The sequence below is a fragment of the Paralichthys olivaceus genome, chromosome 5 (assembly GCF_024713975.1).
Source record: "Paralichthys olivaceus isolate ysfri-2021 chromosome 5, ASM2471397v2, whole genome shotgun sequence".
In the NCBI taxonomy this organism is placed as follows: Eukaryota; Metazoa; Chordata; class Actinopteri; order Pleuronectiformes; family Paralichthyidae; genus Paralichthys; species Paralichthys olivaceus.
In genome coordinates, this window is record NC_091097.1 from 24,828,476 (window position 1) to 24,855,866 (window position 27,391).

The 27,391-nt window shown below is 40.8% G+C and overlaps 1 protein-coding gene across 1 annotated transcript; it reads left to right on the forward strand.

Moving 5' to 3' along the window:
- The first annotated feature begins 23,348 nt into the window (after nucleotides 1-23,348).
- LOC138407659 (modulator of apoptosis 1-like) lies at nucleotides 23,349-25,637 on the forward strand. Its single transcript, XM_069524576.1, is given in 3 exon segments — nucleotides 23,349-24,261; nucleotides 24,263-24,539; nucleotides 25,050-25,637. Coding segments are annotated over 3 exon segments (1,707 nt in total). The 5' UTR covers nucleotides 23,349-23,419.
- Nucleotides 25,638-27,391: the final 1,754 nt, after the last annotated feature.

The following is a 27,391-nucleotide window of genomic DNA, read 5'->3' on the forward strand; positions in this document are numbered from 1 at the left end:
GTGTATGTGCTCATTGTGTGATGTGTGCTTTGCTCAGCTGTGGAAAAGAATTGAACGGAATATAATGTGAACATTATCATTCACTTGACTAATTTGAAATAGTAAAAATTTGAAGAATTCACAGACAATCGAACATTCGTTGAAAAATGTTTCCAGGTGTCACATTAGGAAAAGCAGAATGACGATGGCCGCATTCAGTGCAGGTGAGGGGGTGACAAAGAGCTGGTCTTCTGCATGCTGCAGTCAAAGGAATGGAGACATTATTGTTATTAGAAAGACCTGAGCTGTGACGGGTTGGCTGTCAATAGCAGAGCCCTGGAGCTGACAAGCCGAATCCATCCATCGTAGACCTTTTGTTATTAATGTTGATCACACTGCAACTCTGTACCCAAATAGAACAGAACCTGCTATTCTTAGAAACCTGTGCTCATGTGAACACTAACAGGAGCAGTTTCAACGTTCTCGATTCATTTAACATTGCAGTAATATCATTTCACTCACAGACGACAGTTAAAAATGGAGCAGACCTGGAGATATTGTCTTATTTCATTCCATGTATTCTTCAAATCAGCTAAAAAAAAAAAAAACTTTATTAACTACCAACAACTTGGTTTTAGATTCACTTGTGTTATCTCTGAAAAGAGAAATGATTTTTACCCCTTATTTGACTCAGGGTCACGGTGGCAGCAGGCTAAGCATAGAGGCCCATACAGCTCTTCTGCTTAGCCTCCAGCTCCTCCTAGGGGACCTGAAGTCATTCCCAGGCCAGATGAAAAATATAATCCCTCCATTTTTTTCCTTACTCTGCCCCTCGGTCTCCTCCCAGTTGGGCATGGCTCCTTTCAGTGCGAGAGAGCAGCAGTTCTCCTCTGAGCTCCTTCCAGATATCTGAGCTCCTCACCCCAGCCCTTGGGATGACCCCAGACCCCTGCTCAGGAAACTCGTTTTGGCAGCAAGAATCTGCAGTGTTATTACTTTGGATTATCTCATGACTATCCATGAGCATTACAATGTTAATCCCTATCCACAAAAGCGCAAAGTTCTTCTAATAGACTTTATTAACTCTTGTATTATTTCCTTGCAGGGGAGAAAAAAATTAATGATCAGTGAATGAATGAATACAAATGCTCACTACATTTCAGACATTGGTTTTTTTTTTACAATAAATGCTTCTTCATTCGGCTCATCTGTCTGACTGCAACTAAAACTAAAAATGAATGACCATGACAAGTTTGGGATGCCCACACAAAACAATCCTACTATGTCTTTTGTTAGCATAATGTGGCAGTATCATTCCTATCTCCACACATTTACACCTGCCTGGCCCTGACCCAGCCATTTACATCTGGCGAGTCACAGCCACAGCGTCACTTCCTCCCTTCCCCTCTCCAGAGTTCCCACTTTCCATATAGGAACAACGCCACACGGCAGCACCGTGCGCAAGCTAATGGTTTATCCACGCTTTAATACACAGTGACACACATGCCATGTCACAGAGATCACATCACATCGCTCAGGGGCAGCTGTGTCCTAAGCCCATACAGGTAGGTGCTTTTATTTTTCTGACCTCACTCCCCTGTATCTATACAAAGTAGTGCTAAGGGTTTTAATATATGCAGATTCCGCTGAGGTGGTGCTTGGCAGTCGAGCCTGAGGTAGAGGCAGACCTTTTTGTTTTATCCTGCTTTTGCCTTGAAGGCATCCTCACCCACAGTCGTTTTGATTAATTTCAAATTATTTTTTAGCGTTAATTTGAATTTTTTTACTTTTTCCTCCTTAGCATGGAGCAAGCCTGGCATGTAGAGCCGTTATCTTTTTAAACTTAAGTATACTGTATATTGTAGGTTTTATACTATTCTAATGAATTAATTGAATACATTTTAGGTGACCAAATTGATTTCTTGTTAAATAAATTATCGACCATTTGACCTGGAACTCACGTCTCTGACCATTGTGTTTCACTGATCTGTGATCTTGGCTGGTAAAGTAACTGAGGGACCCAGGCAGAAGTGTATGGTGCTGTCACCTTTTATCCTCCAGTTAGTCGGGTCACAAAGACTTGGTAGTTACCTGTTATTGGTGATAGAAGTGATAATACTGTTATATCTGTGTTGTAAAGCACTTTGTGTTTAAAGAGCAATATAAAAAGCTGAAGTTGAAATAAGAGATGGGGAGGGTCCCTTCGTTGGGTAACACGAACATCATTTTGTAGCTACATGCACACAAACATTGGGTCCACCATCATTTTCTCCTTCAATAATCAACATAACAACTATTCAGCATTTTCTTGGAGCATGTTAACATAGTATATCTTCTACTGAGTACATCATTTTCACCACCATGGTCATCCACAGTACCATTTTACCTCAAAGGTAAAACTAGCTTGCAGATAATAATTTCAACATACACCTAAAGAATGGAGGAGAAAATATTTTGGTCATGTGACCTCAGTGAGCTTTAGTTTATCGTTGCCTGTCATTTGTACTGAACATCATTCACTTGTTATTCCTGTGTAATCACTGTGTCCCAGGGACCCCCTACACTCGATAATCTGAAAAGTCCCAACCCAGATAGCACATGGATATGAGCCACTTCAGCCAATGATATGGCACTTCTGGCCTTCTTGTGGCCGAGACAAAATGGATGTGAGCCTAACGTTGCCCACGTGTAAAATAGCGAAAGTGGCCCAATTATCCCAAAACAAATATGAGCCCCTTTCTGGCAAACATGCAGTGCTCCAAGCATGTGGTGAATGGTATATATGGCCCAAATAGCACAAAACAGATTTGGCCACCTTTGGTTGACATGCGGTGTTGCTACTGCTTACTTGTGGCCCAGAGCTGGCAAACAGGAGCGGACCCCCCAGATGCCATGATTCCATGCAGCATGTGGGCCAGATCTGGCCATAAACAATTTTACTATGTGGAAATAATCCACCTGTAGTCAGTGGACAACCTGAGCCAGGAGCTCATGTAGCACAATGAACCAGACTTGTAAAAATCAAAGAATGGGTTCTCAGTAAGGACAAAGAAATTAACTGTAATGCATGTGCATTAATATTAATAACATCCCCTCTCTTTATGTTTTCATGTACACAATCTCACTATGTTATTGAGAAACAGGGGCTAGAACCACAGGGCTAGGACCACAGGGCTAGAACCACAGGGCTAGGACCTGCTAGAACCACTGTGTTCAAAACAAGGCACATTTCTGAGAAGTGGGACAATGATATTACCATTCATTTACTCCATTCTCCTCATGCCGAGTATCTTCTCGACCTCTATCTTTCTGTTTCATCTTCTCCCTTCTTGCTTTTACCGCCTCAAAACCTCTTCTCTCATCCGCTTACCCCTCCCTCTTTACATGTGTACTTTAACTACATTTTTCCTCTTTTTTGCCCACCTCTGTGCATACGCCTCCATTTTTCTCTCTGTTTCCCTCTGTTTTTTTTACCCCCCCCCCCCCCCCTGTGAAGGATTACCCATGGGGCCAAGCTTAGCAGCTTCCAAAGCTTTCATTTCGTCTCTTATTTACCCAGGGAAGAGTTTGCTTAGATGAGCGTCCAGAGAGGCATGGCAAAATCATTTTTCTTTTGTGTATTCTAACCTTTACTTATGCTGGCAAGGCTGACTTAACACATACAATTTCATATTCATGCACATCAGTACCTCAACACAGTACAGCCAAAAAGTTAATTCTGAAGATGACAATGTTACTGTAATTACCAAGGTGAAACTATAGCCAGCTATATCTTTGAGGAAGGCTACTCATACAAAAATTCCTGGCTTTATACTATACACTCTGTGGTCATATTGCTGATTGATTTAGGGAAATGGTCTGGTGACTATTTTTCTTAATCCTATAATTAAATGTATTCTCTTTTGATAGAGACTTTTTTTATTACTCCCAAAAAATAAAGCCACATCAGTGAGTCACACAGCGGCTGATATGAAAGAAAAATAAATTGTTCTGATCTGTCTTAAAAAAAATGTTGATCTTCTAAATTAAAGGTCAGGTCAAGTCCAAGTTATTGTGCCAGATGCAATTAAATTCCCTACAAGTAGTCCTGACATATTACATTCGCAGGACACTGTGACCTTGACCTTGACCTTGATCTTAATGCCCCAAATCTAATCAGTTCATCTTTAACTCCAAGTGACCATTGGTGCTAAGACAGGAGAAATTCCCTCAAGCTGATTTTAAGATGACAGGTTCAAGAAAAACAAAAATAATTTGTGAAGCCACCATGAACTTGACCTTTGAATACTAAAATCAAATCCAAGTCCAAGGGGAATGTTTGTATCGAATGTGAAAGGATTCCTCCAGGTGTTCTGATATTTATATTAGGTTCACAAGGTAAAACATGTGCCATGTCAAAAAAGACGTTAGCCTTTGAACACCAAAATCTAAATCACTTCATCTTTGAGTCTATCTGAATGTTGAACAAATTCCTTCAAGGCATACCTGAGATATGTGAAGCCAAGGCATCCAGCCAAGATTACTTGAAAAACTTTTATGTTGCACTCCTACCCGTCTAGACAGGGGCATAGCATAGCATAAAGCTGGGGCTTGTTTTTTCTTCTCATCTTAGCTTTTTTGGTTTTCTGTCTATGTGCAGGTGTAATATCTCCTTTGAGGTGAATGACGATTAATGAGAATTAATCCCATTTGGTGATTTGTTGGATTGGTGATTTGGTTTGTTTGAGAATTCCCACATGATAATTTCATTTTTTCATTTATTTATTTATTTTGACAGGGACAATGCTGATTAATCAACAGCAAAATGACTGTAAATGGGCCAGAGTTAGCTCAACAGGCTTATTTTAAAATGTCAGTCATATCTCTGTCCCTTTGAATACACACAATGGAAAGATGAAACAAGTTGAGAGGGTTGTAGTTGCATAAAAAGCATCAGATGTTGAGTGCACCTAAAGGCTCATACAGGGAAATGGGAGCAGCAGTCGCAATGACCACACAAGTCCTAAGTGGCCGGGTGAAGGCAGGGACAGAGGCTCCTGCTCTGACTCAGGTTCATAGCACTGATGCAGTAACTCTGTTGCAGGGTCAGATGTATCTGAAGCTGGCTCTCTGCCTGACAGAGGTGGAGCTCAAAACAAAAACCCACAAGGTGAAGCTTATGCATCTCCATATAAGCACTTTTGAGCTGGATCCTGTGTGGTTACTTAATATTACATTTACCCCTTTAAGAATGTCTCTCTCCACTTCTGTTTCTGAGCAGTTTGACGTGAGCAGGCATATTGCCTTAGTGCCACCATTTTGAGACAGTGAAGTGAATAGTTTAATGCTTTTAAGCACGTTATCTTCGCTTCTTTTGGCTCTGAGAGGACGTGAAGTTGGTCGGCAGCTTCTCACGGACTGTGTGGCGCAAATCAAGACAGAAGGCGATGATCCGATAATTCTGATATAACTAATCAGGCTTTAGACAAAGTTGGGCCATACATAATTAACTTGCAGCTGCATGAATAAATAAATAAATACAAGTTGGAATGTAGAAATAACTTAATGAGGGAAAAATGAATGTAGAAATAAATAAGTGGACAAATACATAACAATTTTGAAATAAAAGTGAATAAATACATGCAGATATACTGTATGTGTAAATGCTGTATTTGATTATTTAATCATCTATGTGTACTTATGTACTTTATTTATTATTATTAATTAAATTATATGATTTTCACAAATCACAATTTTTCTCATTGGGCCTAAAGATGACATCATGTGTTTTTCTAACATAAGTGCCCACAGAAATCTCTGCTAAACCAGGGTTCCTCAATGAAACAGGGTCATCAGTTTGACCAACCTTAAACATGACTGGAGCTGCTGCGGCCTGTTTTACTTTAGCAAGTTTTCAATCATTACTGTTAATCCTCCTTCCTGTCAGTTTCCTCCCCCTCTCCTTAATCTCTTGTTTCTTCTCGCTCCTCGTCCCGAACTCCCTTGATCCCACCAACTGCCACCATCCTCCTTCCTTCCCTCCCCTCTTCTCCTTCCATCAACTACTAAACTTCCTAACTATTCCTAATTTTAGTTTCTCTAATCCATCATCCAACTCTGCACCCATCCTCTTCCCCATGACTGAGGTTAATACATGGGGTTTCGAAGCACGCACACAGAGACACAGGGAGAGAGGGAGATACGTATGTGACACCCAAAATTTGAGTACACAAACTCGAACAATTTAAGACTCTTTATTTGGGATCTTACTAGATCAGGCCCCTAGTGGTGGCTCTCTCTGGATCTGGATCTCTGAACCTTCAACCGTTGCATTCGATTTTTTGGACAATGGCTCTAAAATAGGAATGTTAAACTCTACAGTTGTAACAATGTTAAAATGTGCTTTACACACTTGCTCATCAGCTTGAACTATTGAAATTGCCGATTGAGATTGCTCCACAATCTACCAGCATATTAGATAGTGCTATTAGCTCCAGCAGTTTATTCAGAGGGGCTGGTAAAAAGTCAAGTTGTTGCTGCCTGTAATTTAGGATGTTGATGTTTGATACAGTAATTATATGGCCTGATTGTGTCTGATAAGCATAAGTGTGAGTCATGTGTTGTGGAAGAAGTAAACTGATATGCTATGCTATTTGTGTTGTCCAAAATTCCAAAACACTAAACTCCTGCACCCAATGGCCAGGGTTGCCATAGTTACAACAATTCCTGTTTCTCTGTTTGATGTTATTTTTGTACGAATGCTGTTTAACCCCCTTTTGAGTGTTTTACCAGTGATTATGCTGAACCATCTTGGAAGGACTTGTTTAAGCACCACTCTGCAAGAAAACCTGGTTTCTAATGCCATACGTGGGGACAATTTGTAAACTGAAGCAGTGTGAGGCTCATTTCCAGCATTGTCCCATGTTGTGATGAATCACTGAAGGAACTGCAAGCCCTCCTGACACTGTGTATTTTGTGACAATACCACTGTGTTGTAAGAAATTGGGTTGCAGGTTGGTTATGGAAATAATGGTCTCGACAAAACAAAATAAATGTATGGTATGATAACACAGCACACACATTCGGATTTGGATTGTCCTCCCTGTTGTCCATCCTTTCTTACCTCTCCTCAAGTTGTGTGCAGCCTCATCGTGTTCATACTTTTTTTATACTATAAAACAATTTGTCTCACAAACCAAAGCTCCATTTGGCAGAGCTGCGTTTGTTCCACTCCGCCTATCTTATGTTGCAGGACAGCAGAAGCTTTGGTAGCTAAAGAGAGAAAGGAGCTTTGGACACCAATTTCCTCAGGATTAAATTTGGCACAATTACATTTTTGCTAATCGTTTTTGGACAGCATAATTCTCTTATACTGAGCCCTTCTCAACTTCCTCGCACTGCTACTTCCCTGTCTTCCTCTTTCTGTCTCCTTCTACCTTCCGTCTCCCTTCCTGTCCACATCAGCCCTACTTCCATGTCTTTTTCTCCATGTTAGTAACTGTCTCTCCAACCAGCTTCCTACAGCCAGTATTTTTGATTTTCATTTCTTCATGCACACTGTCCTCCATAAAAAAAACACATAGATTACCCTCAGTCCTCCGTGCTGAACTTGGCATGTGGGAGTGAAAACACTGACACTTAGCTGTCAAATATGATACGCAATCTCACATGATAATAAACCTTCTCCAAATGACTCAGCAGTTAGTTTACTGAGCCTGGAAGTACATTTCCTGTACATATTAATTAACCCAAGTAAGTTTGAAGCAAAGATGGGATTTTAGCAGATAGACAAACTACTAAAAATTCAGTTTGCAGATTGTGAACTATGATCATAACAAACATGGGGTTAATGTGACACAAAAACGACCATGATACAAAAAACGACAGGACTCACAGAAGGTCAGTGGCTCTGCCATTAGCTCAAATGTAATCACTGTAAACCTACAATGTCTAGAAAAGACATGTTTTATTGTAATAAACCTCACTATTACGTCTCGTACGGTAAACAAAGTCAATGAGAGATTTACTGCGAATAAAATCTAATTTATTTGGCCACATGCAACAAGGTTGCCTGTATGGCCCTTAAAGGCTTTATGGCAAGAGAACATCCTTTATTGCAATTTTGATGCTCAGAGCAACTCCTCTGGCCATCCATCCATTCACTCCATTATTCTTGAATTAAAGCGTTTTGTGACCAGTGGTGCAAAGTGGTCTGTCCGTGACTCTCTTTACAAAACAGTGCAAAGAATTCATACTAAAACTACAAAAACACTAAGGGGTGGCTGTGGCCGAGGGGTAGAGCAGTTCGATCCCAGTATTTCCCATCTTCATGCCGAAGTGTTCTTGGACAACATACTGAACCCAGAATGGAAAGTGCTGTCCATAGATGCATTATATGAATGTGTGTGTGTGAATGGGTGAATGGCAATTAATTGTACTTTGAGTGATCATCAATAGTAGAGAGGTGCTATATAAATACAAACCATTTACCATTTAAATGTCTACAACTGTTGTTATGGACCAGTTGTGCACAAGCACAAATAACATTGCTTCTTTAATATTCATGATAAAGAGAATCCATAATCTGGCCTTCTTTCACATCACGTCTGCATCCTAGCTTTCCCATCTTCAAAATGTTGTTTATGAATTTGGCAGAGTTTGTGTACAGGTGAGTAAATCCTCCCGTCAAGTTTGTTTTTGTAGATCCGTAGGTACACAATGGTTATAAATGAGAACCCTGGTCTCCATAGCAATGACAGTTGAAAATTACGGGTTGTGTAGCCTTCCATGATCAAAAACAGAACAATAAAAAAACCCTTTATCTCTCAGAATCGAAGGAAACATACTTAATAGGATAGCTATAATATTAACCTATCGCACTGTTGATTTATCAAGGCCAATTTTTGTTGCATGTTATACTCTCGCTCTGGATCAGGAAGTAAAAGGAACTTTATCTTTTGGCTCTGAGAGCACGTGAAGTTGGTCGGCAACTTCTCACGGACTGTGTGGCCCAAATCAAGACAGAAGGCGGTGATCCGATAATTCTGATATAACTAATCAGGCTTTAGACAAAGTTGGGCCATACATAATTAACTTGCAGCTGCATGAATAAATAAATAAATACAAGTTGGAATGTAGAAATAACTTAATGAGGGAAAAACGAATGTAGAAATAAATAAGTGGACAAATACATAACAATTTTGAAATAAAACTGAATAAATACATGCAGATATACTGTATGTGTAAATGCTGTATTTGATTATTTAATCATCTTTGTGTACTTATGTACTTAGAAATTTACACAACCTACTGTTGTTCATAAAACTCTTCTTCGTCCTGTCCCATGTAAAGTAACGTCATTGTATTTTAGAGGTTTTCTCTTTGGTCTTTATCCTGCTGAAGGTGTTGCACATGATATTTTGTAAATGTAGTTACTGTCCAGAATGATAAACTAAATTATTGAGGAGCACAGTTGGTATTTCACTCATCCCCCTCCCAGTGATGTTCATCAAAGGTTTTTCTTAAATCAATCACATTTTATTTATATAGCCCATTTTCACAAATCACAATTTTTTCTCATCGGGCCTAAAGATGACATCATGAATTTTTCTCATGTAAGTGCCCACAGAAATCTCTGCTAAGCCAGTGTTCCTCAATGAAACAGTTTTCAATCATTACTGTTAATCCTCCTTCCTGTCAGTTTCCTCCCCCTCTCCTTAAGCTCTTGTTTCTTCTCATCCCGAACTCCCTTGATCCCACCAACTGCCACCATCCTCCTTCCTTCCCTCCCCTCTTCTCCTTCCATCAACTTCTAAACTTCCTAACTATTCCTAATTTAGTTTCTCTAATCCATCATCCAACTCTGCACCCATCCTCTTCCCCATGAGGTTAATACAACGGGTTTTGAAGCACGCACACAGACACAGGGATAGAGGGAGATACGTATGTGACACCCAAAATTTGAGTACACAAACTCGAACAATCACAAAGGAACAAGCAAACATGTTGTGTGTGTGTGTGTGTGTGTGTGTGTGTGTGTGTGTGTGTGTGTGTGTGTGTGTGTGGACTAGTCATGCGCAACTCCACTATCTCAATTTCTGCCTCCTCTCTCTCAATCTCCTTTTCTGTTATTTTACCTTCTCTCCTTCCCTTTCTTCCCTTTCTTTCCTCTCAGGGTCTTAGTATCTCCCTTATTTTCCTCTTTCAGGGAAGAAACCTTCAACAACAATATTTAATGTTGTCTCCAGAAACCCACCCTTGGCTACAATTACCGATTTCAGCCAGCCTTCCTTTCATTTTCAGGGTCACTGCTCCATTTAAACTCCATTTTCAAAGAACAGGAAGACACAGAATCCAGACCGTTCTACCTCCGCATGTTTACAAGGCCTCAGCAAAGGCTGGATGAGCTGCAAGCATTTTGTTCATTTTGAAAATAAATGTGAATTTCTGTTTATCCGATACCACATACTGTATCTTGAGTGGTCTGGAGCCAATCCCAGCTGAAATTGGGTGAGAGGCAAGGGTAAATATTGTTCTAAAAGTAAATAAGTTCAATACATTTGTGAAGAAGACCCAAACTCTTGCCAATGCACCGACTCTGTTCAGGTCTGTGAGGAACATTTACCCCTTTGGATAAATCACAATAAAGTTTAAATTAACAGTTTAAAAGCCTACTTACTTTACATGACTTTATCCTTTACATGTTATTAAACAATGCTAATTTGTATTGCTGAATGAATTTTGACAGGAAACAATTATCTGCTTCATCGTGTTCCTGCAGCATTTTTTGAGAGCGATAAATAAATAATAAAGTAAATGTGTCATTGAATTTAAATTTTCAAAATTGATTTTCGGTATCTAACTAAGACTATGATTGTTCACGCACCTTAATCTAGAGCTGTACACATCATGACAATGCTAACATTGTGATGTTTCAGGATAAGTTTAACACCTGTCGAATAGCCACCCAACGTACACTTTATTTTCTCCATATGTAGAACCCTCATAACTTCATAACCAACAGGACATGGGTGGGAGAGGCCTCCTGCTTTCACGTCGCCTAGCAATTAAGGAAGCCAAAGCAATGTGCCACAGCCCTTCAGTGTTTCCCCTTGTCCGACAGGTGTGTGCCATCTCCCTCTGATGACTCTGCAGAGGCGCGGCCACGGACAGCTCACAACCTTACCGGCAGTTCATCCATCAATCACCTGCAGCATATCTACCCTGGTCGTGCTGCCAGTCACCGCCAGTCCGTCCTCGTCACCACAGTGATAGTTATTTGTCCTCGGCCACTCCAGTTCCTCATCTCATCCTCGTGCCACCATTGTGGATCGGACAATTAACTCCATTAAACGTTGCAGCAATGAGCAATTTTCAGAAAGCTGAACGAAGTCGCTTCCATTAGGTTAATTATCTGTAAAGACTGTGTAAGAACCAATCACATACTTAATTTCAGACAGTGTATTTAATATTTAATTTATTGTGCTCTCAAAATTTCATCATGTATCTCCCTTTCTTCAGATGTGGAGGAAACTGTGTGTGTGTGTGTGTGTGTGTGTGTGTGTGTGTGTGTGTGTGTGTGTGTGTGTGTGTGTGTTTGAGAGATATAGCACAAGATATTGACAATAGACCACACCCTGGGCGGCTGTGGCCAACAGGTAGAGAGGCCATCCTCCAACCAGACAGTCACCAGTTTGATCCCAGTCTTCCCCATCTGCATGCCGAAGTGTCTTTGGGCAAGATGCTAAACCCTGAATTGCCCCTCATATAAAATATATTGCTGCCAATGGATGTACTGTGCAAATGTGTGTGTGTGAATGGGTGAATGGCAAAACTCTATTGCAAAATGCTTTGAGTGGTCATCAAGACAAAAATAAGTGCTGTGTATATACAAACCATTTACAATTTACCCACTTACAGCAATTAATATGGAACTTGAGATTCAGATTTTGGTTTAAACTCTCCTCTAGAGCATTTCAACAGGGGTTTGAAGTACATGTTTGACATGGCTGGGCTCAAAATGCTTTGGTGGGTTTATTTCCAACCGAGGCCCAAAGATATCCACCAAGATTTGTTATGATTGGGAAATGTATAGCCAAGTTACAGCCAAGATTCATTTTGGTGGATGGTGGCCGTGTGTTTCTGCCGATCATGCTGATCAGTGTTATACTCTGATAAATATCAGTGGTATTTATTTTGTTATTTTCATGGGAATAAGTTAAGGGTAAAAGGCCAGTTCATGGTGAGGTTAACATTTACATAGATAACTATTTGAGATGTAAATAAGGTATTAAAATGTATAAATCATTTATGTTTAAATGAGCGACTTTAAAAACACAATTTCATGGCGTGTGAATGCTTTTGGAAAAGTTAAAAGCAATTCTATTAAGTTATATTACGTGCGTGAGTTCATGACCTTTGAATGCTTACACTTCCGGGGGGAAGCGACTCTGAAGAAGAAGAAGAAGAAGAAGAAGGGGCAACGTGCTAATGGCGCAGAGCAGAGACTCCGGGACTGCGTGTGTCGTTCGTGTGGAGTTTTCATTGGTAACGGACTGTGAGCTGTAATTGAACGACGTGTTTAAAGTGTGGGGGTCGGACTCGCCACCACCGCTTGTGTTTTGTAAACGAGAGGTCCGATCGGCTACGTTGGCTAGCGGGAGCTAGGCTAACGCCACGGTCCTCGTTGGAGGGAGGCACCACGTGCACGGACGGAGGACGCTTCGCTGCTGTCGAGGGAGACGGAGGTCTGTCACTGCGAGCTGCTGCGGGTGGAGACGGAGGCTACCGCGACCAGCGAGTGATTCATCAGCGGCCTGGTTTTGTGGACTTCACCGACACACGGAGGTAGTTGTATCATGGGTTTCCTTCATGAGCTCCAACTAAAGCGCGCCAACGCCATTAAACAAAGAGTGCACTCAAAATAATATTAGACAGTTTGACTAAAGACAAAACCTACACCCCGCGGTTCTAGTTAGTTATTTTCTATATTCTGGTTCCATAAAGAAAGGTTTGGCTTTGTGTTTCCCTGCAACGTGTTAATACGTTTCTTGTGTTTGGTTTATTGATTTGTGTTTTCATTGAAGTATTACATGAGAGTTTACAGGTCAAGTGTATTCCCCATAGTCTCCAATTGGTTATTTGAAAGTGAGAATCATACATTACCCTAGACTGATACTTACTATTTGAAATGTGTCTTTTACCATAGAATGTGTATCAAAGGGTCAAAGCTTCATCTTTAAGCATAAGGTGGGTTTTAATCAAGCGGCAACACCCCGGGCTGAGCGCTGAGGCCAATGCGGAAGTGCAAAAAGCTGCAGTTCACTGGGTGGCCACTTGAGGCTGGCTCCAAGAAGGAGTCAATTCCCATTGACTCCCATTATAATAAGCCCGACTTTAGAGCAGAATGAAACCTGAATGAAAACGGTTGTAGTCTAAATCACTAAGTTCTTCCTTCATGACAACTCGGGGGGGGGGGGGGGGGGATTTTTTTCTAACTCGTTTAAATTATATAGAAGTTTGAAATTATGCATAATTAAGGGCGTGGTCTCTTGAGTGACACCTGGGCATTGTCCGTGGATGATGTGACATTTGTCACTAGCAGACCGGAAGCCATCTGCAAGCTGCGGGGATCACTCAACGGTTCAAATCCAAATCGTCGTCCTCTTTATATACAGTATATGTTCGCGTCATTACATTCGACTTCTTCATGGGTTAAGTGTCTTTTTGGAAAATGTTTCCATGCTAATTTGGACGACTTGGTTAACAATATGGCTTCCTGTGCAGTTAATTGTACTAACAGACCGTGTAAGAACTCTGTTTTCCAGTTCTCTCGGTAAGTGAAAATATATTTTTATTTCATTTATATATAAGAACCTTAGCACTTATTAGCAGGTATGGTTTCTCACCATGCATGGCTTTTAGCTTATGTTGGGATCAAGCTAATTAGCTTCTGTTAGCCGTGGAGCCACACAGCCCGATGTGGTTCGGATGCTGAATAACGAGTGTCACTGCTTGTCACAGTAAACCGGTACACATTCTAAACATAGTCTAGAAGTGTTTCGATGTAGAATTGGGGATTATAATTTACACAATGTGAAATTTAAAGTTGTGGGCAATGATGGTGTGTCATATATAATTATTAATGTCATATCACGGTCACAGGAGTAACAACTTAAATGTTGCCCTATATTAACTGTTTAACTCGAGTTTGTCATTGATGCTAACCCTATTTGTTAATGTCAATGCTATTTACATCTGGCATGGGTAGATGATAACAATAATTATGTATACTATTTAATTATAATGTATATAATATATGTAATATTTATTGTGTCATTTTGTGTGGTTTCATTGAATACTATGTTTTTCTGTTGCATTGAATTGTCCACTTTCACACTCACTAACTTATTAAACATATGTCACTTGTGTGTTACAAACGTGAATATGGCATGAAATAGTATCCATTTGAATATGAAATCAGTTCAAATATAAGTGTAAGAAATAATCCCAAAATAATACAAAAAGAGGCAATGCAACAGATGGATTATGTGAACTGTGATATCTACCAAGACCAAAGTTAGTAACTATTATTTTATTGATTGCATATAAATAAGTCTGTGAAGAAGGTAACCTGACAGATAAATTATTTTACATATTTTTTGTCTGTCTAGTTTTCCTCTAGATGATCCTGAGAGGCTCGACCTGTGGATGCTCAATATGAAGAGACAGAACTGGACTCCGCAGAAGAATTCTCGTCTCTGCAGTGAACATTTTCAGAGAGATCATCTGAGCATTGACACAAGGGTACACATAAATGTTTTAATAACTTCTGAGACAACAAGCAACTTGATTAAATTGATTAATTGTTGAAAATGATATGGGTTAATGATTAATTGCATTACATTACATGGCGCACTACTAAACACTTGATTAAGGCACAGCTTGCTCTGAGCCATCACTGTTAAGGCGGGTTCACTGACACACCAGTGAAGTTGAATGTCCCCCTGATGCAAATTTCTATATGAAGACTTTACCAATAAAGCAACATGATAATGTTTTTCTTTGCTAATTTCCAAATTTCATAGCATTTAATGCAAAGATCCTGTACCTGAAAATCTTTTTTTCACCCACATATCATACTCTTTGTGACATTTTGTTTCTCCAAGTGAGACAGCCAAACACTGTGCAAGCCCAAGTAATCTTTGGAAGTAATTATTAATATTTACATAGCAACTACAATTTTAGCATGAACTGTGTATAGAGTTTTTTTATCTACAGCACTTGAACACACAAGCCTTTTGTATCAATGACACTCAGTTACTGTGCAATAACAGAATCATTTCTTGTAAATTTTTTTAGGGAAGGGCATGCCTGAAGGACACTGCTGTGCCTACCATTTTCTTACACTCCAAGGGCAAAGAGGACAACCCAGAGGGAGAGGTATGTGAAATGGTAGGTATGAATGAGGAGGTAAGTGACATTCCTATTTCTGTTGGAAATAGCACTAAGGAGATTGCAGATGTAGACAATGGCAGTAGTGGCAAAAATCTTACTGCCGATCAGGACAATGTTGCTATCATGGCAGACACACCTGAACAGGCTTCTTTTTTTTTTTTTTACACAAGATGACAACGACAGTGCTCTTACAGTACATGTATGTGACGATGTTGTTGTGGGTACCAGCATTCAGGCATCTGACTGGAAGATGTACCGACTCAGCATTAGATCACTCTCATACAGTTTCATCACAGCTGTCTGGCTGCTTTAAGAGTGATCACAGCTACACCATTTTTGGGTCTCCAAGAGCCATTTAAAGGAAAGCTTCTGCTGTAGAGAATAAGCTGTGTGCAGCTCGCAAGAAGCTGAGGATGACATACCAGATGACAAGGAGACTGAAGGCAAAAGTTTCTTTCTTGAAAACTGTTATCGAGGTTCTTCAAAACAAACACCTCATTTCAACTGAATGTGCCTCTCTTCTTCCTGGCCTTGATGATGTTCCCAGAGACATCTTTCAGAGAATACATGGTCTTTTCAGAAACATTAAAGCAATTAGCAACTATGCTGCACTTTTACTCTCCAAAGGTTTATGAATATGTCCGAGAGAAGTTTCACTTGGCTCTGCCTCATCCTCAGACAATACGAAATTGGTACTGTAGCATCTCTGCACATCCCGGATTTACTGCTGCATCCTTCATAGCTTTAAAAGATCATGTTGCTGAGCAGAAGAAAGAAGGAAAAGAAAAAGAAAAGACACAGTTTGTGCATTAATGATGGATGAAATGTACATTCATAAGCAAACAGAATTCGGGGGAGACCAAATTCATGGCTACGTTGACATCGGTGCTGGTGAGATGTAAAATGTTGTGGCAACACAAGCGTTAGTTCTTATGGTTTTCGCAGTCAATGAGTCCTGGAAAATTCCGATTGCTTACTTTCTTATCAACAGCATGACAGGAGCGGAGAGAGCAAACCTCATCCGAGAGAGCCTTTTTAGGCTCCATGAAATTGGAGTTAGGGTTGTGTCCTTGACATGTGATGGTCCCTCTCAAAACAATTCAATGATCAGAGAGCTTGGTGTCAACCTAGACATCAAGGACATGAGATCTTACTTCATCCATCCTCAGGATAACACACAAAAAGTCTTTGTGCTCTTGGATCCATGTCACATGCTAAAACTTCTTCGAAATGTTTTGTCGACAGTTGAGGTTCTGGTTAGAGAATATGGCCAGCAGATAAAGCGGCAGTACATTGAGGAGCTCCACAAACTTCAGGAGAAGGAAGGCTTGTGTCTCAGTAACAAATTAAAAATTGCGCATATTCAGTGGCGCAATCAGAAAATGAAGGTCCATCTTGCAGCCCAGCTCTTCAGTCACAGTGTGGCTGATGCCCTTGACTATTGTGAGCAGGAGCTTAAATATTCACAGTTCAGTGGATGTGCCGCCACCGCTCAGTTTCTGAGCACAATTGATGCAGCCTTTGATGTCCTTAACAGCCGTAACCCACTTGGAAAAGGACAGAAAGCACCAACAAAACACCGTGCCAAATCCATTCTTGATGAAACTGAGTCACTTCTCCGAGGGCTCAAAGTTAAAGACAAATGCAACAGACTTGTTCCCTTGTATTCCACCCAGAAAAAGACACCCATCTTTGGGTTCATTGCTTGTTGCAGAAGTGTCATGGGCATCTACAAAGATCTGATATAGTAGCCAGCTGCCCCATGCCGATACATTCTTACCTACAAACTCAGTCAGGACCACTTGGAGCTTTTCTTTTCTGACATCAGAGCACATGGAGGTTACTACAACAACAACAACAACAACCCCAATGTAAGGCAGTTCCGAGGGGCATTTAAGCGCCTCCTTGTGAGGCACCAGGTGCAAAGAGGCACAGGTAACTGTCTCCTTCGTGACAATACCACCATCCTTGACTCAACACCTGCAACCATTAATATTGCACAAAGGGTGGATGTGGAGCCCGTGGAAGTGCTTGTGCCTGAGAATGATGTGTTTTCTCACCTTCCAGATGTGGACACTGTCTGAGTACAAGGAGGCAGCCATCGCTTACATCACAGGCTTTATTGTTAAAAAAAATGAAGCAGAGGATCACCTGTATGCCTTGCTCAGAAGCACTCACCTCAGAGGATTCAGTGCATCAATTTGTGACTTTGAAGGACAGAGGTGGTTTACAGAAACCTTCACCAAGCATAACCGCAGTTTGTCGAGCTACAGAAAGATGGTTCCAGTGGCTTCTTAAAAGCAACAAGGGCAAGAATCCACATGGAAAGGGAACAACAGCATCTATTGTTACCCAGGTTCTTTCTGATTGTTCGGAAAAGAATCTCTTCCCACAGCTGCACAGCCACATGTTTGACATGTGTTGAAGCTAATCATGTGCATGTTCTTGTGAAGATGGCTTCTGCGAGGTATTGCAAAATTAGATTGAATCACATAGCAAGACAAGAGACAGAGAAAATAAAAGAAGGCGAGGTCGTTCGCAAAAAAACTGACAATTAATCAATTTTTATGGAGATTAAGTTGGTTGGTTATTTCTGAGGCTGGTGGCTTGCATCTTAATGTGTGGTTGAACCATAGATTGTATCTAAATGTGGTTATATGTATGTATATTGAAATGATAGAACATACGAGGGATATTCCTTATCTTGTCCTAAACTGGGACATCCTTTTACTTATTTGCCTGTGACAGTAGGTGTTTAGTTTGAAGAGGCACATTGGTAATGATGTCTGATCTACTGAGCAGGCCACATGGCTTTCATAGTACTGCCATACAAGCCAGTAGCCAGTCAGATTTACCTTTAGCCTCAGTCTACCCTCAGGTTAGGTCTGTAATGCTATTACAATTAAAAGCCCGGAACACCTGATGACACAAAGGTACACAAATTAAGATATGTCACTAACATCCACCGCAGTCTGCATAAATGGGACCAAAGGTGATATCGATGTATTTACTGTATCATATAAAATACATATGCAACCTCCCTGTTCATGTGTATGTACATAGTTTCAAGAATTGTTTCAGTCAAGGAACAGTTCAATGTACTGTATAATAAAAAATTCACCCCAAAAAATATATAATGTAAAGCACCTAAAAAGAATATATTTTTCTGAAGTTGCATGCAAACTGTTAAGTTTGCTGCTTGCACAGTTCATATCCACAGCTCTGTGGATAATGTTTTACAGATATTTTTGTTATTGAAGTGTTTTATATTAAAATAATGAAATTTTCTAATTCAAGTTTTGGGTAAATTGTAGATATTCTGTATTGTATCTTTAGATTTTGTGACATTCTGTGTTATTTAATTTTGTCAGCTCCCCCCCCCCTCTTTTCTTCTTTGTATATGTGTTCTCCAATGTTGTGTCATTGTATTTTATTTTATTTTTCTCTCTTTATGTCCTGTACATATGTATTGTGCCCGCATTTTTTAGTTTCTTGTATGTTTGTCCCGTGTTATATGTTCCCACTCGTGGCCTGCACCTTGTCGTGGTGAGTGGGCTTTTAACTGAGACAGGCCAAAGTGAAAGTTTTACCGTAGTGATTTTAACATGTCATATTTGTTGCATGGGACACCTGAGTTAAAACATTGAGACCAACATGATGTGTACCTTAGGAAAAGAGGTTGAGTGCATCAATTGTTTCACAAGACATTGAGATTTAATGTGGAAGAACTCCATTCTGTACATTCATTGTCTTGGTGGTGCACTGTTGAATCCAAAACCATATTCAAATACATAGTTGAATATCCACAAAATATAAGGACACAAGCTTTGTTTACAAGTTACACGTACGCAATAATACCATACTGTTATGTTTCCTTTCATTTTATTACGGACGGACGAATCTGAAGGACACATGTTCTGTCTCTTTTAAAAAATTTAAAACTGGGTTTTTATCAAAGGTGTATCAAACCAGAAAGTAAAAGATGAACATTGCTATTAAAAAAGTGGTTATCTTTTTTACCAACCATAATTAATATAGAAATTGACTCAATATTATCCATGACACTTTGCAATGACTGCCAACTGTAAACAGCTGCAGGTCATCTTTAGTTGAGGGAGGAACACATGAAGTGTTGTGCAGATGAAGCTTGTGCAGGTCGTCCTCTTGTTGACCAGCCTGAAGCTGCCGATCTCCACCATGTTGCTGCTGCCCCAGTGGATTCTGAGGACATCAGGTGCTGCAGTGCTTCATAGATGAAATGAAGAAAATCACTATAAAGGATTTTTTATACTGAAATCACTGTCACATGTGTAGATTAAAGAAGCAACGCTTCAGATTAAAGACTGTCTGTAAATACCTTTTACAGATGCTGTTTACTTAAATAAACATTGTACAAATATATAAAATGTCTTTCTACCTCATCTGTAATATTACTCACAGTGCTGTTGATAACAGTCCACATCAAGTCCCTCAACTTCTCTCAGTGTGAAAACATAAATATATAACTAGAAAATCTCTCCTGCTGAGACATTTTGAATGGGTGCCCTTTGGACGCCGCTCCTCCGCACAGAGAGACACATATTATCCAGGTTCACATGAAATCCAATTTCAGAGAGACATTACGTATAAGAGAGACAGAGAAGGTGAGAGCAAAAGACATTTCCAAAAGCTGCTTGATTTTATAATCATGCATGACCCAGGTCGGTGACAGAGAGACTAAACCAATTTCAGAGAGAAACCATGTAAGGTCTTATCACCATCCATGGCATTTAATCTTAAAAATTCAGCCTCTTTCAGGCTTCCTGGTAAGGTCTTGTCATCATCCAGGACTTTTATTTTGAAAACCCAGCATCTTTTAGGCTTCCTGTCAACATTCTGTAACTATTTGGGCGTTTTATTTTGAAAATCCAGCATCTCTCAGGCTTCCTGGGAATATTTTGTAACTATTTGGGGGTTTTATTTTGAAACTCCAGCATCTTATGTGCTTCCTGGGACCATTCTGTAACTATTTGGGAATTTTATTTTGAAGGTCCAGCCTTTTATGGGCTTCTTAGGAACATCCTGTAACTATCTGGGGTTTTTATTTTGAAAATCCAGCATCTTTTAGGCTTCCTGGGAACATTCTGTAACCATCTGGGGGTTTTATTTTGAAAAACCAGACTGTACAGACTTCCTGGTAACGTTCTATTACTATGGGGGGGATTTTCAAATTAAAGGCTCTGTACATGTTTCCTTGTAATATGGGGGGGGGGCTTTTTTCCAAAATAAAGGCTCATTACATGTCCCTGGTAATATCCAGTTACTATGGGGGGGTTGGGGGCTTATTTTTATTTTGATTTAAATGTTCAAAAGTGAAGCAACATGTCCCGCCCTCACCCGGTCTTGAACCCAGACTCACGTCACATGATGCAAGGTCCTTAACCACTAGGCCTCTGTCAGTCTATGGGGTTGCTATGGTTACTCACTGATTTGATGAGAAACACCTGTTGTCCCCTCACTTTAGAGAGCCCAACAAGCTTCAGACCACCGCTCAAACAAATGCTTCTAACTCAAAATCTATAACTCCTGTCTGAGAAATGAACACATTGTGAGAATCACAAGACTTTGGCCGACGTCCACATATGTTTTTATTTAATAAGAGTTAAGAAATGAGACCGTGAGAGCAATTTAGAAATTTAGTTTTCTCATCAGGAATCATATTTTGAGATTAACATTACACTGTGTTAGCTCTGTTAGGTTCATTTTAATATTAGAGCAGTCGGACCTTGCTGTCTCCCTGATGGGTATATTGTGTGTGTGTGAGGAAACCCGGACTAACCATCTGTCGATCCTTCTGCCAGATGTTAAGAATAAAAGGCAAGTTTGCCAAAAGTGACGGTCTTCTTCTGTGAAATACACAACGCAACGGAGGAGTACAAAGCCGCTGGCAAGGCACCCATAATTAAGTGACAACTAAACACACAACTCTTTACTAAAGATGCGAAAACTTAGTATGAGGTAGTTAACTTGCTTCAAACTGTTCATTAGACGAGTTAAATAAAGGTAAATTACCACAATAACATTAAAAACCACTTGAGGCATGTACAGTTATGTTCATAATAATAGCAGTGTGTTTAAAAAAGTGAGTAAACCTCAAAATTCTTCAAATAAATTGTATTTTAATGAACACAAATGCATTGGGGTCACTGCACATTATATTTCAAAGCAATGAAATTGGGAAAAGTAATTGAATTTGATAATTTATATATATTTTTTTTGACAGAAAGTCAAGAAATATGTTCAAATAAATAGCAGTGTTGACATCTTTCTTTACAAACTCAAAAATGTACTGTATAAACTAAGAAATGCTTGAAGATTCAACTTTCCTGAGAATCATAAACTAATATTTAGTTGCATAACCACGGTTTCTGATAACTGCTTCACATCTGTGGCACATGGAGTCGACCAACTTCTGGCATCGGTCAACAGGTATTGCAGCCCAGGACAATTGTACTATGTTCCACAATTCCTCAACATTTCTTGGTTTTGCCTCATGAACAGCATTTTTATGTCAGCCCACAAGTTTTCTATGGGATTAAGGTCCGGGGATTGTGCTGGCCACTCCATTACTTGAATTCTGTTTGTCTGGAACCATGATTTTGCTCGCTTGCTGGTGTGTTTGCGGTCATTGTCTTGTTGAAACGCCCATTTCAAGGGCATTTCCTCTTCAGCATATGGCAACATGACTTCTTCCAGTATTCTAGTGTACTCAAACTGATCCATGATCCCTGGTATGCGATAAATAGGACCAACACCATAGTACGAGAAACATCCCCATATCATGATGCTTGCACCACCATGCTTCACCGTCTTCACTGTGTACTTTGGCTTGAATTCCGTGTTTGCAGGACGTCTGACAAACTGTCTGTGGCCCTTAGACCCAAAAAGAACAATCTTGCTCTCATCAGTCCACAAAATATTACGCCATTTCTTTTTAGGCCAGTCAATGTGTTCCTTGGCAAATTTTAATCGCTTCAGCACATGTATTTTTTTTAACAATGGGACTTTGCGGGGGCTTCTTGCTGGTAGCTTGGCTTCACATAGACGTTGTCTATGTTTCTGCACTTCTTTATAGGTTTTCCCCTCTTTTATTAATTTCTTAATCAAAGAACGCTCTTCTTCTGAACAGTGTCTTGAACAACCCATTTCACTCTGTTTTTCAAGGTCAAATGCACAGCCAGCATTTGCAGAGTCAGTTGCCTTGATCCTTAAATAAGAGCCACCTGTTTGACACCTATTTTTTTCACGTAATCAAGACCTCACTAATTGAACTCAGCAGTGCTATTTTTTTTTTTAGTGCTATTCAGTTTCACAGAATCAGCAGCATGCACGTCATGCCTGTTGGGTCTGTTGTTTTTCTATACCTTTACTAAACCTTCTAGACACTTACTTGCAGTGTAGAAGTTGAAATTCTAACAAAAACAGTGATTTATCTTGCTAGTGATGTGGGACTGCTATTATTTTGAACACAACTGTAAGTATATGTGGTATGATTATGATAATAAATAAATCAATAGGTTTTGTTGTTGTAAAGTTTCAAGGTAACTTACCTCTGTTCGGTTCGTTGTTAACACCGCAGCGCTAGCCGGTTAGCAGCAGAGGGTAGCTCCTTAGCCTGAGCTAACTAGGTAACATTGAGCTCCGTGGGAGTGGCTCAGTTTTCAGTCTTCACTTAGCCCACCTTAGCTCCACTCCTGCTCCTCCTCTTTGGCCATTTATGGGTTAACCAGGAACTAGAAGGAGTCATCCCCTGGCAAGATGACGCTGGGTGAAACGCCCACTACGAGCCTCATTTTCACTCTTCAGAAACAGGTGACGTCACGGACACTACGTCCATCTTTATATACAGTCTATGGTTTTAATACACGAGCCGGTGGTTAAAGGGTTACATTTTTGGGGGCTCGTCCGGGATTTATTTAGTAATAACTGACCTGTTTTCTTTATTCAAAGAAAGTTGAGACTGCTAATGCAATATCCCATTGCTAATAACGGGGAATTGTTAAGTGTGGTTACATTTATTGTGATGTCTTTTACTGTTTTGAAAAAAAAAAGAGGGAAAAAAATGGAAGCAGTTGAAATTGAAGCCTCGTGCAAAAAGGAGCAGATAGCTTATGAAAATGCAGTTGTTTTAAGTGATGTTGACCCAGATGTCACAGATGCATTTCTGCTAACAGCTTTGTGTCAAGTTAAAGTATTTGGGAAATCTGTGATAGTTGATCGTTGTCTTGATGTAGCTTCTAATACACAGTTTATACTGATCAAGACTTCCACTGACTTGACAAATCAAACCCTACCTGACATTGTTGGAATCCCTGTGGAGGCTGGTCCATGGCCTGCTCATGTGCTTACTGCTCCTGCAGACAATGAAGAGTTTCAAGCTAAACTAATGTCGTTTCTGAAGGCTGAAGGTAAAACTCTCACTGATGTTGGCAGCCTACTCCAACCTTCACCCCTTGACATGAACACTGCACTGATACACGCCATCAGCTTTCTAGTGGATAAATGTAGCACCACATCTGCTGATTCTCAGAGTTATCGCAAGCTACGCATTTTCTCCGGTGTGAAACCTACGCCCAATGGGGAGGAAGAGTATGATGCCTGGGCAGAGCAGACAACACATTTGCTAGAAGAGTGGCAGTGCAGTGACAATACAAAGAAACAGAGGATAGTGGAAAGCTTGACAGGTCCAGCTGCTGACATTGTGAGATTCCTGAGGGTGCAAAAGCCCACTGCAACTTCATATGACTACATGCAAGCTTTGGAGACAGCTTTTGGAACAACTGAGAGTACATCTGACCTGGTGAAATTTAGACACATATCAAAATGTTGGCGAAAAACTGTCTACTTACCTGTTGAGGCTGGATAAACTGCTGCACTGTATCTTCAGGAAAGGAGGTGTGGTGCTGTCTGACATGAATCGATTACGGATGGAACAGGTTGTGAGAGGAGCACTGCAACAAGACATGATTGCTCTTCGTCTCTGCATGACCCACAAGCTGCGAGAACCTCCTTCTTTCAGTGAGCTGCTAAAAGAGGTAAGGGAGGAGGAGGATATGCTCCAAAGCAGGAACGATGTCAAGAACCCAGTGATGTGACAGTCTGTAACTCCTGTTTCCAAGCCTGCACCTGAACCGAAAGGCGATTCTGAATTAGCAAAGCTGAAAAAAGAGATCAGTGTCATGAAAGCTGAAATGATTAGTCTTAAAGCTGCTACAGTTGCATCGCATCCAGACACCCTGAGTCCACAACTAGAAATTCCTGCCAAGACAATCTAGAACAAAAATGCTACCCCACAAAGGTCTGGCTATCAAGAGGATAAACCTGGGATATTTTATCTATATCTATATTATTCTATAGATGTGGAGACGATGGACATTTTAAGAGAGAATTTGAAGGTGAAGAAAATCTGCTCAAAGTCAATAAGCGCCTCATTAAACTGACAAAGAAATTGGGAAACTACAGCAGGGTCTAGTAGAGGAACGACCTGGCATCCCGGTGGTTGCAACACGTTCCACCAAGTGCAGAAACTCAGAGAGAAAAGTGAATGACACCGTATCTGAGGCTTAGTGGGCCCTAGCTCTGTTGTGTCAGTACAGATTGAAGGCATCTACTCTAAAGCCATGCTCAATTCTGGTTCTCAAGTAACTCTGCTGTACAGATCCTTCTATGACAGATATTTGACACACCTGCCATTGACGTCTATCAGCACTTTGCAGATATGGGGTCTTAGTCCTGCTGAGTACCCTTATGAAGGCTATTTGTCACTTAGGCTGGAGTTTTTGGAAGCAGATGTAGGAGTGAGTGAGACCATTGAAGTGCTTGTGTTGGTATGTCCCTACCCAGCTGTGAGAGGTGAAGCTTCCATGCTCATGGGCACAAACACACCCACTGTGAGGCGACTGCGTAGCCATTGTAGTGATAAGGGAGGAGAAAACTTTGTGAGAACAATGCACCTTCACCCAGTTTTCAGAAAAGTTCTCAATGAGATCTCACGCCTGTCACCTGACACTGACGCCAACAAGAGAGGAACTGTGTGGTTCACTCAAACTAAACCTGTAACTTTACAGCCTGGGGGAGTCGCCAGAGTGACTGGTGCACCAAAGTTTCAGGGAGCGCCGAGCACTCAGACCCTCCTCGTGGACTCACCTGATGACCCTGCAAATGAGTCACGGTTTCCAGATTAACACCTAGTGAGACCAGAGTTACAGACATCTACTGGTGTGATGGCTAAGAGAATCACTGTTCTAGTCAGAAACATGTCAGCACGAGAAATTACCTTGCCCAGAGGAATGCCGATAGCTCATCTGTTTCCAGTCGACGTCGTGTCATCTCCGCCTGAAAAAAGAAAGAGTCTGAGTCACCTGGAAAGTTGAAGCCCTCCTCTTTCAACTTTGGAGACTCACCAGTTCCTAACGAGTGGAAAGAAAGATTGATGAGAAAAATGATGGAACGGAGCGAGGTTTTCTCTCTTCATGAGTTTGATGTAGGATGCAGTAAAAGCACCCAGCACACCATCAAAACCACAGAAGACAAACCATTTCGTGAGAGGTCTCGTCGGCTGCTGCCTGCAGATGTGGAGGCATTGAAACAGCATCACTGGCGTTATTACAGAGTCACGCAGTCCTTATGCCTCACCCATTGCGGTTGTGAGGAAGAAGAACGGGAAGATAAGGATGTGTGTGGATTTTCAGGACGCTAAATCACGCTGTTCTCAGTTGGTACTACCAGAAAAGTACAGAAACACAGTAATGAAGTCACTGCATGATGCTTCAGGTCATTTGAGCCTAGACAAGACATACAGCCTGATCAAAGATCGGTTCTACTGGCCTCGGATGAAGTCAGAGGTCGAAGAGTATTGCAAGCCTTGTGTGAGGTGCATAAAAAGAAAGACTTTACCCAAGAGAGTTGTACCCTTGTCTCATTTGCAAAGTGATGGACCGTTTGACCTTGATTGTATGGACTTTCTGTCCATTGAGCCCGATTCGAGCAATACAGAAAATGTCATGGTCATTACTGATCACTACACTCGCTACTCTCAAGCCTTTCTAACAAAGGACCAAAAAGCCTCTACAGTGGCAAAGGTGTTACTGGAGAAATATTTTGCCCATTATGGATTGCCCAAGAGGATGCACAGTAATCAGGGCAGCGATTTCGAAAGTCGCCTTGTCCATGAAGTGTTGAGTTCACTCAGAGTGAAAAATCGAGAACGCCCTATCATCCTCAAGGAGACCCCCAACCCGAGAGGTTTAATAGGACATTGGTGGACATGTTAGGGACTCTGGAACCAAACAGGAAGTCAGCATGTTGTACACTTGGTGCATGCTTACAATTGTACTCCGAATGAAGCTACGGAATTTTCTCCCTATTTTCTGATGTTTGGGCATGAAGCCAGATTTCCTGTGGATCTATGTTTTGAGACTTCCAGTGACGGCACACAACAGAAAACTTACCTCAAGTATGTTGCTGACATGAGGAAGGAGTTGAAGGCTGCCTATGAACTAGCAGAGTCCATTGCTAGAAAATAACTAGCAGCAGCTAGGCTAACGCCACGGTCCTCGTTGAAGGGATACACCGCGTGCACGGATGGAGGACGTTGCGCTGCTGTCGAGGGAGACAGAGGTCTGTCGCTGCGAGCTACTGCGGGTGGAGACGGTTGCTACCGCGACCAGCGAGTGATTCATCAGATGCGGACTTCACCGATACACGGAGGTACTTGTATCATGGGTTTCCTTCATGAGCTCCAACTAAAGCGCGCCAACGCAACTATACAAAGAGTGCACTCAAAATAATATTAGACAGTTTGAGTAAAGACAAAACCTACACCCCGCGGTTCTAGTTTGTTATTATCTATATTCTGGTTCCATAAAGAAAGGTTTGACTTTGTGTTTCCCTGCAACGTGTTAATACGTTTCTAAAGAAACCGAGATCTTGTGTTGGG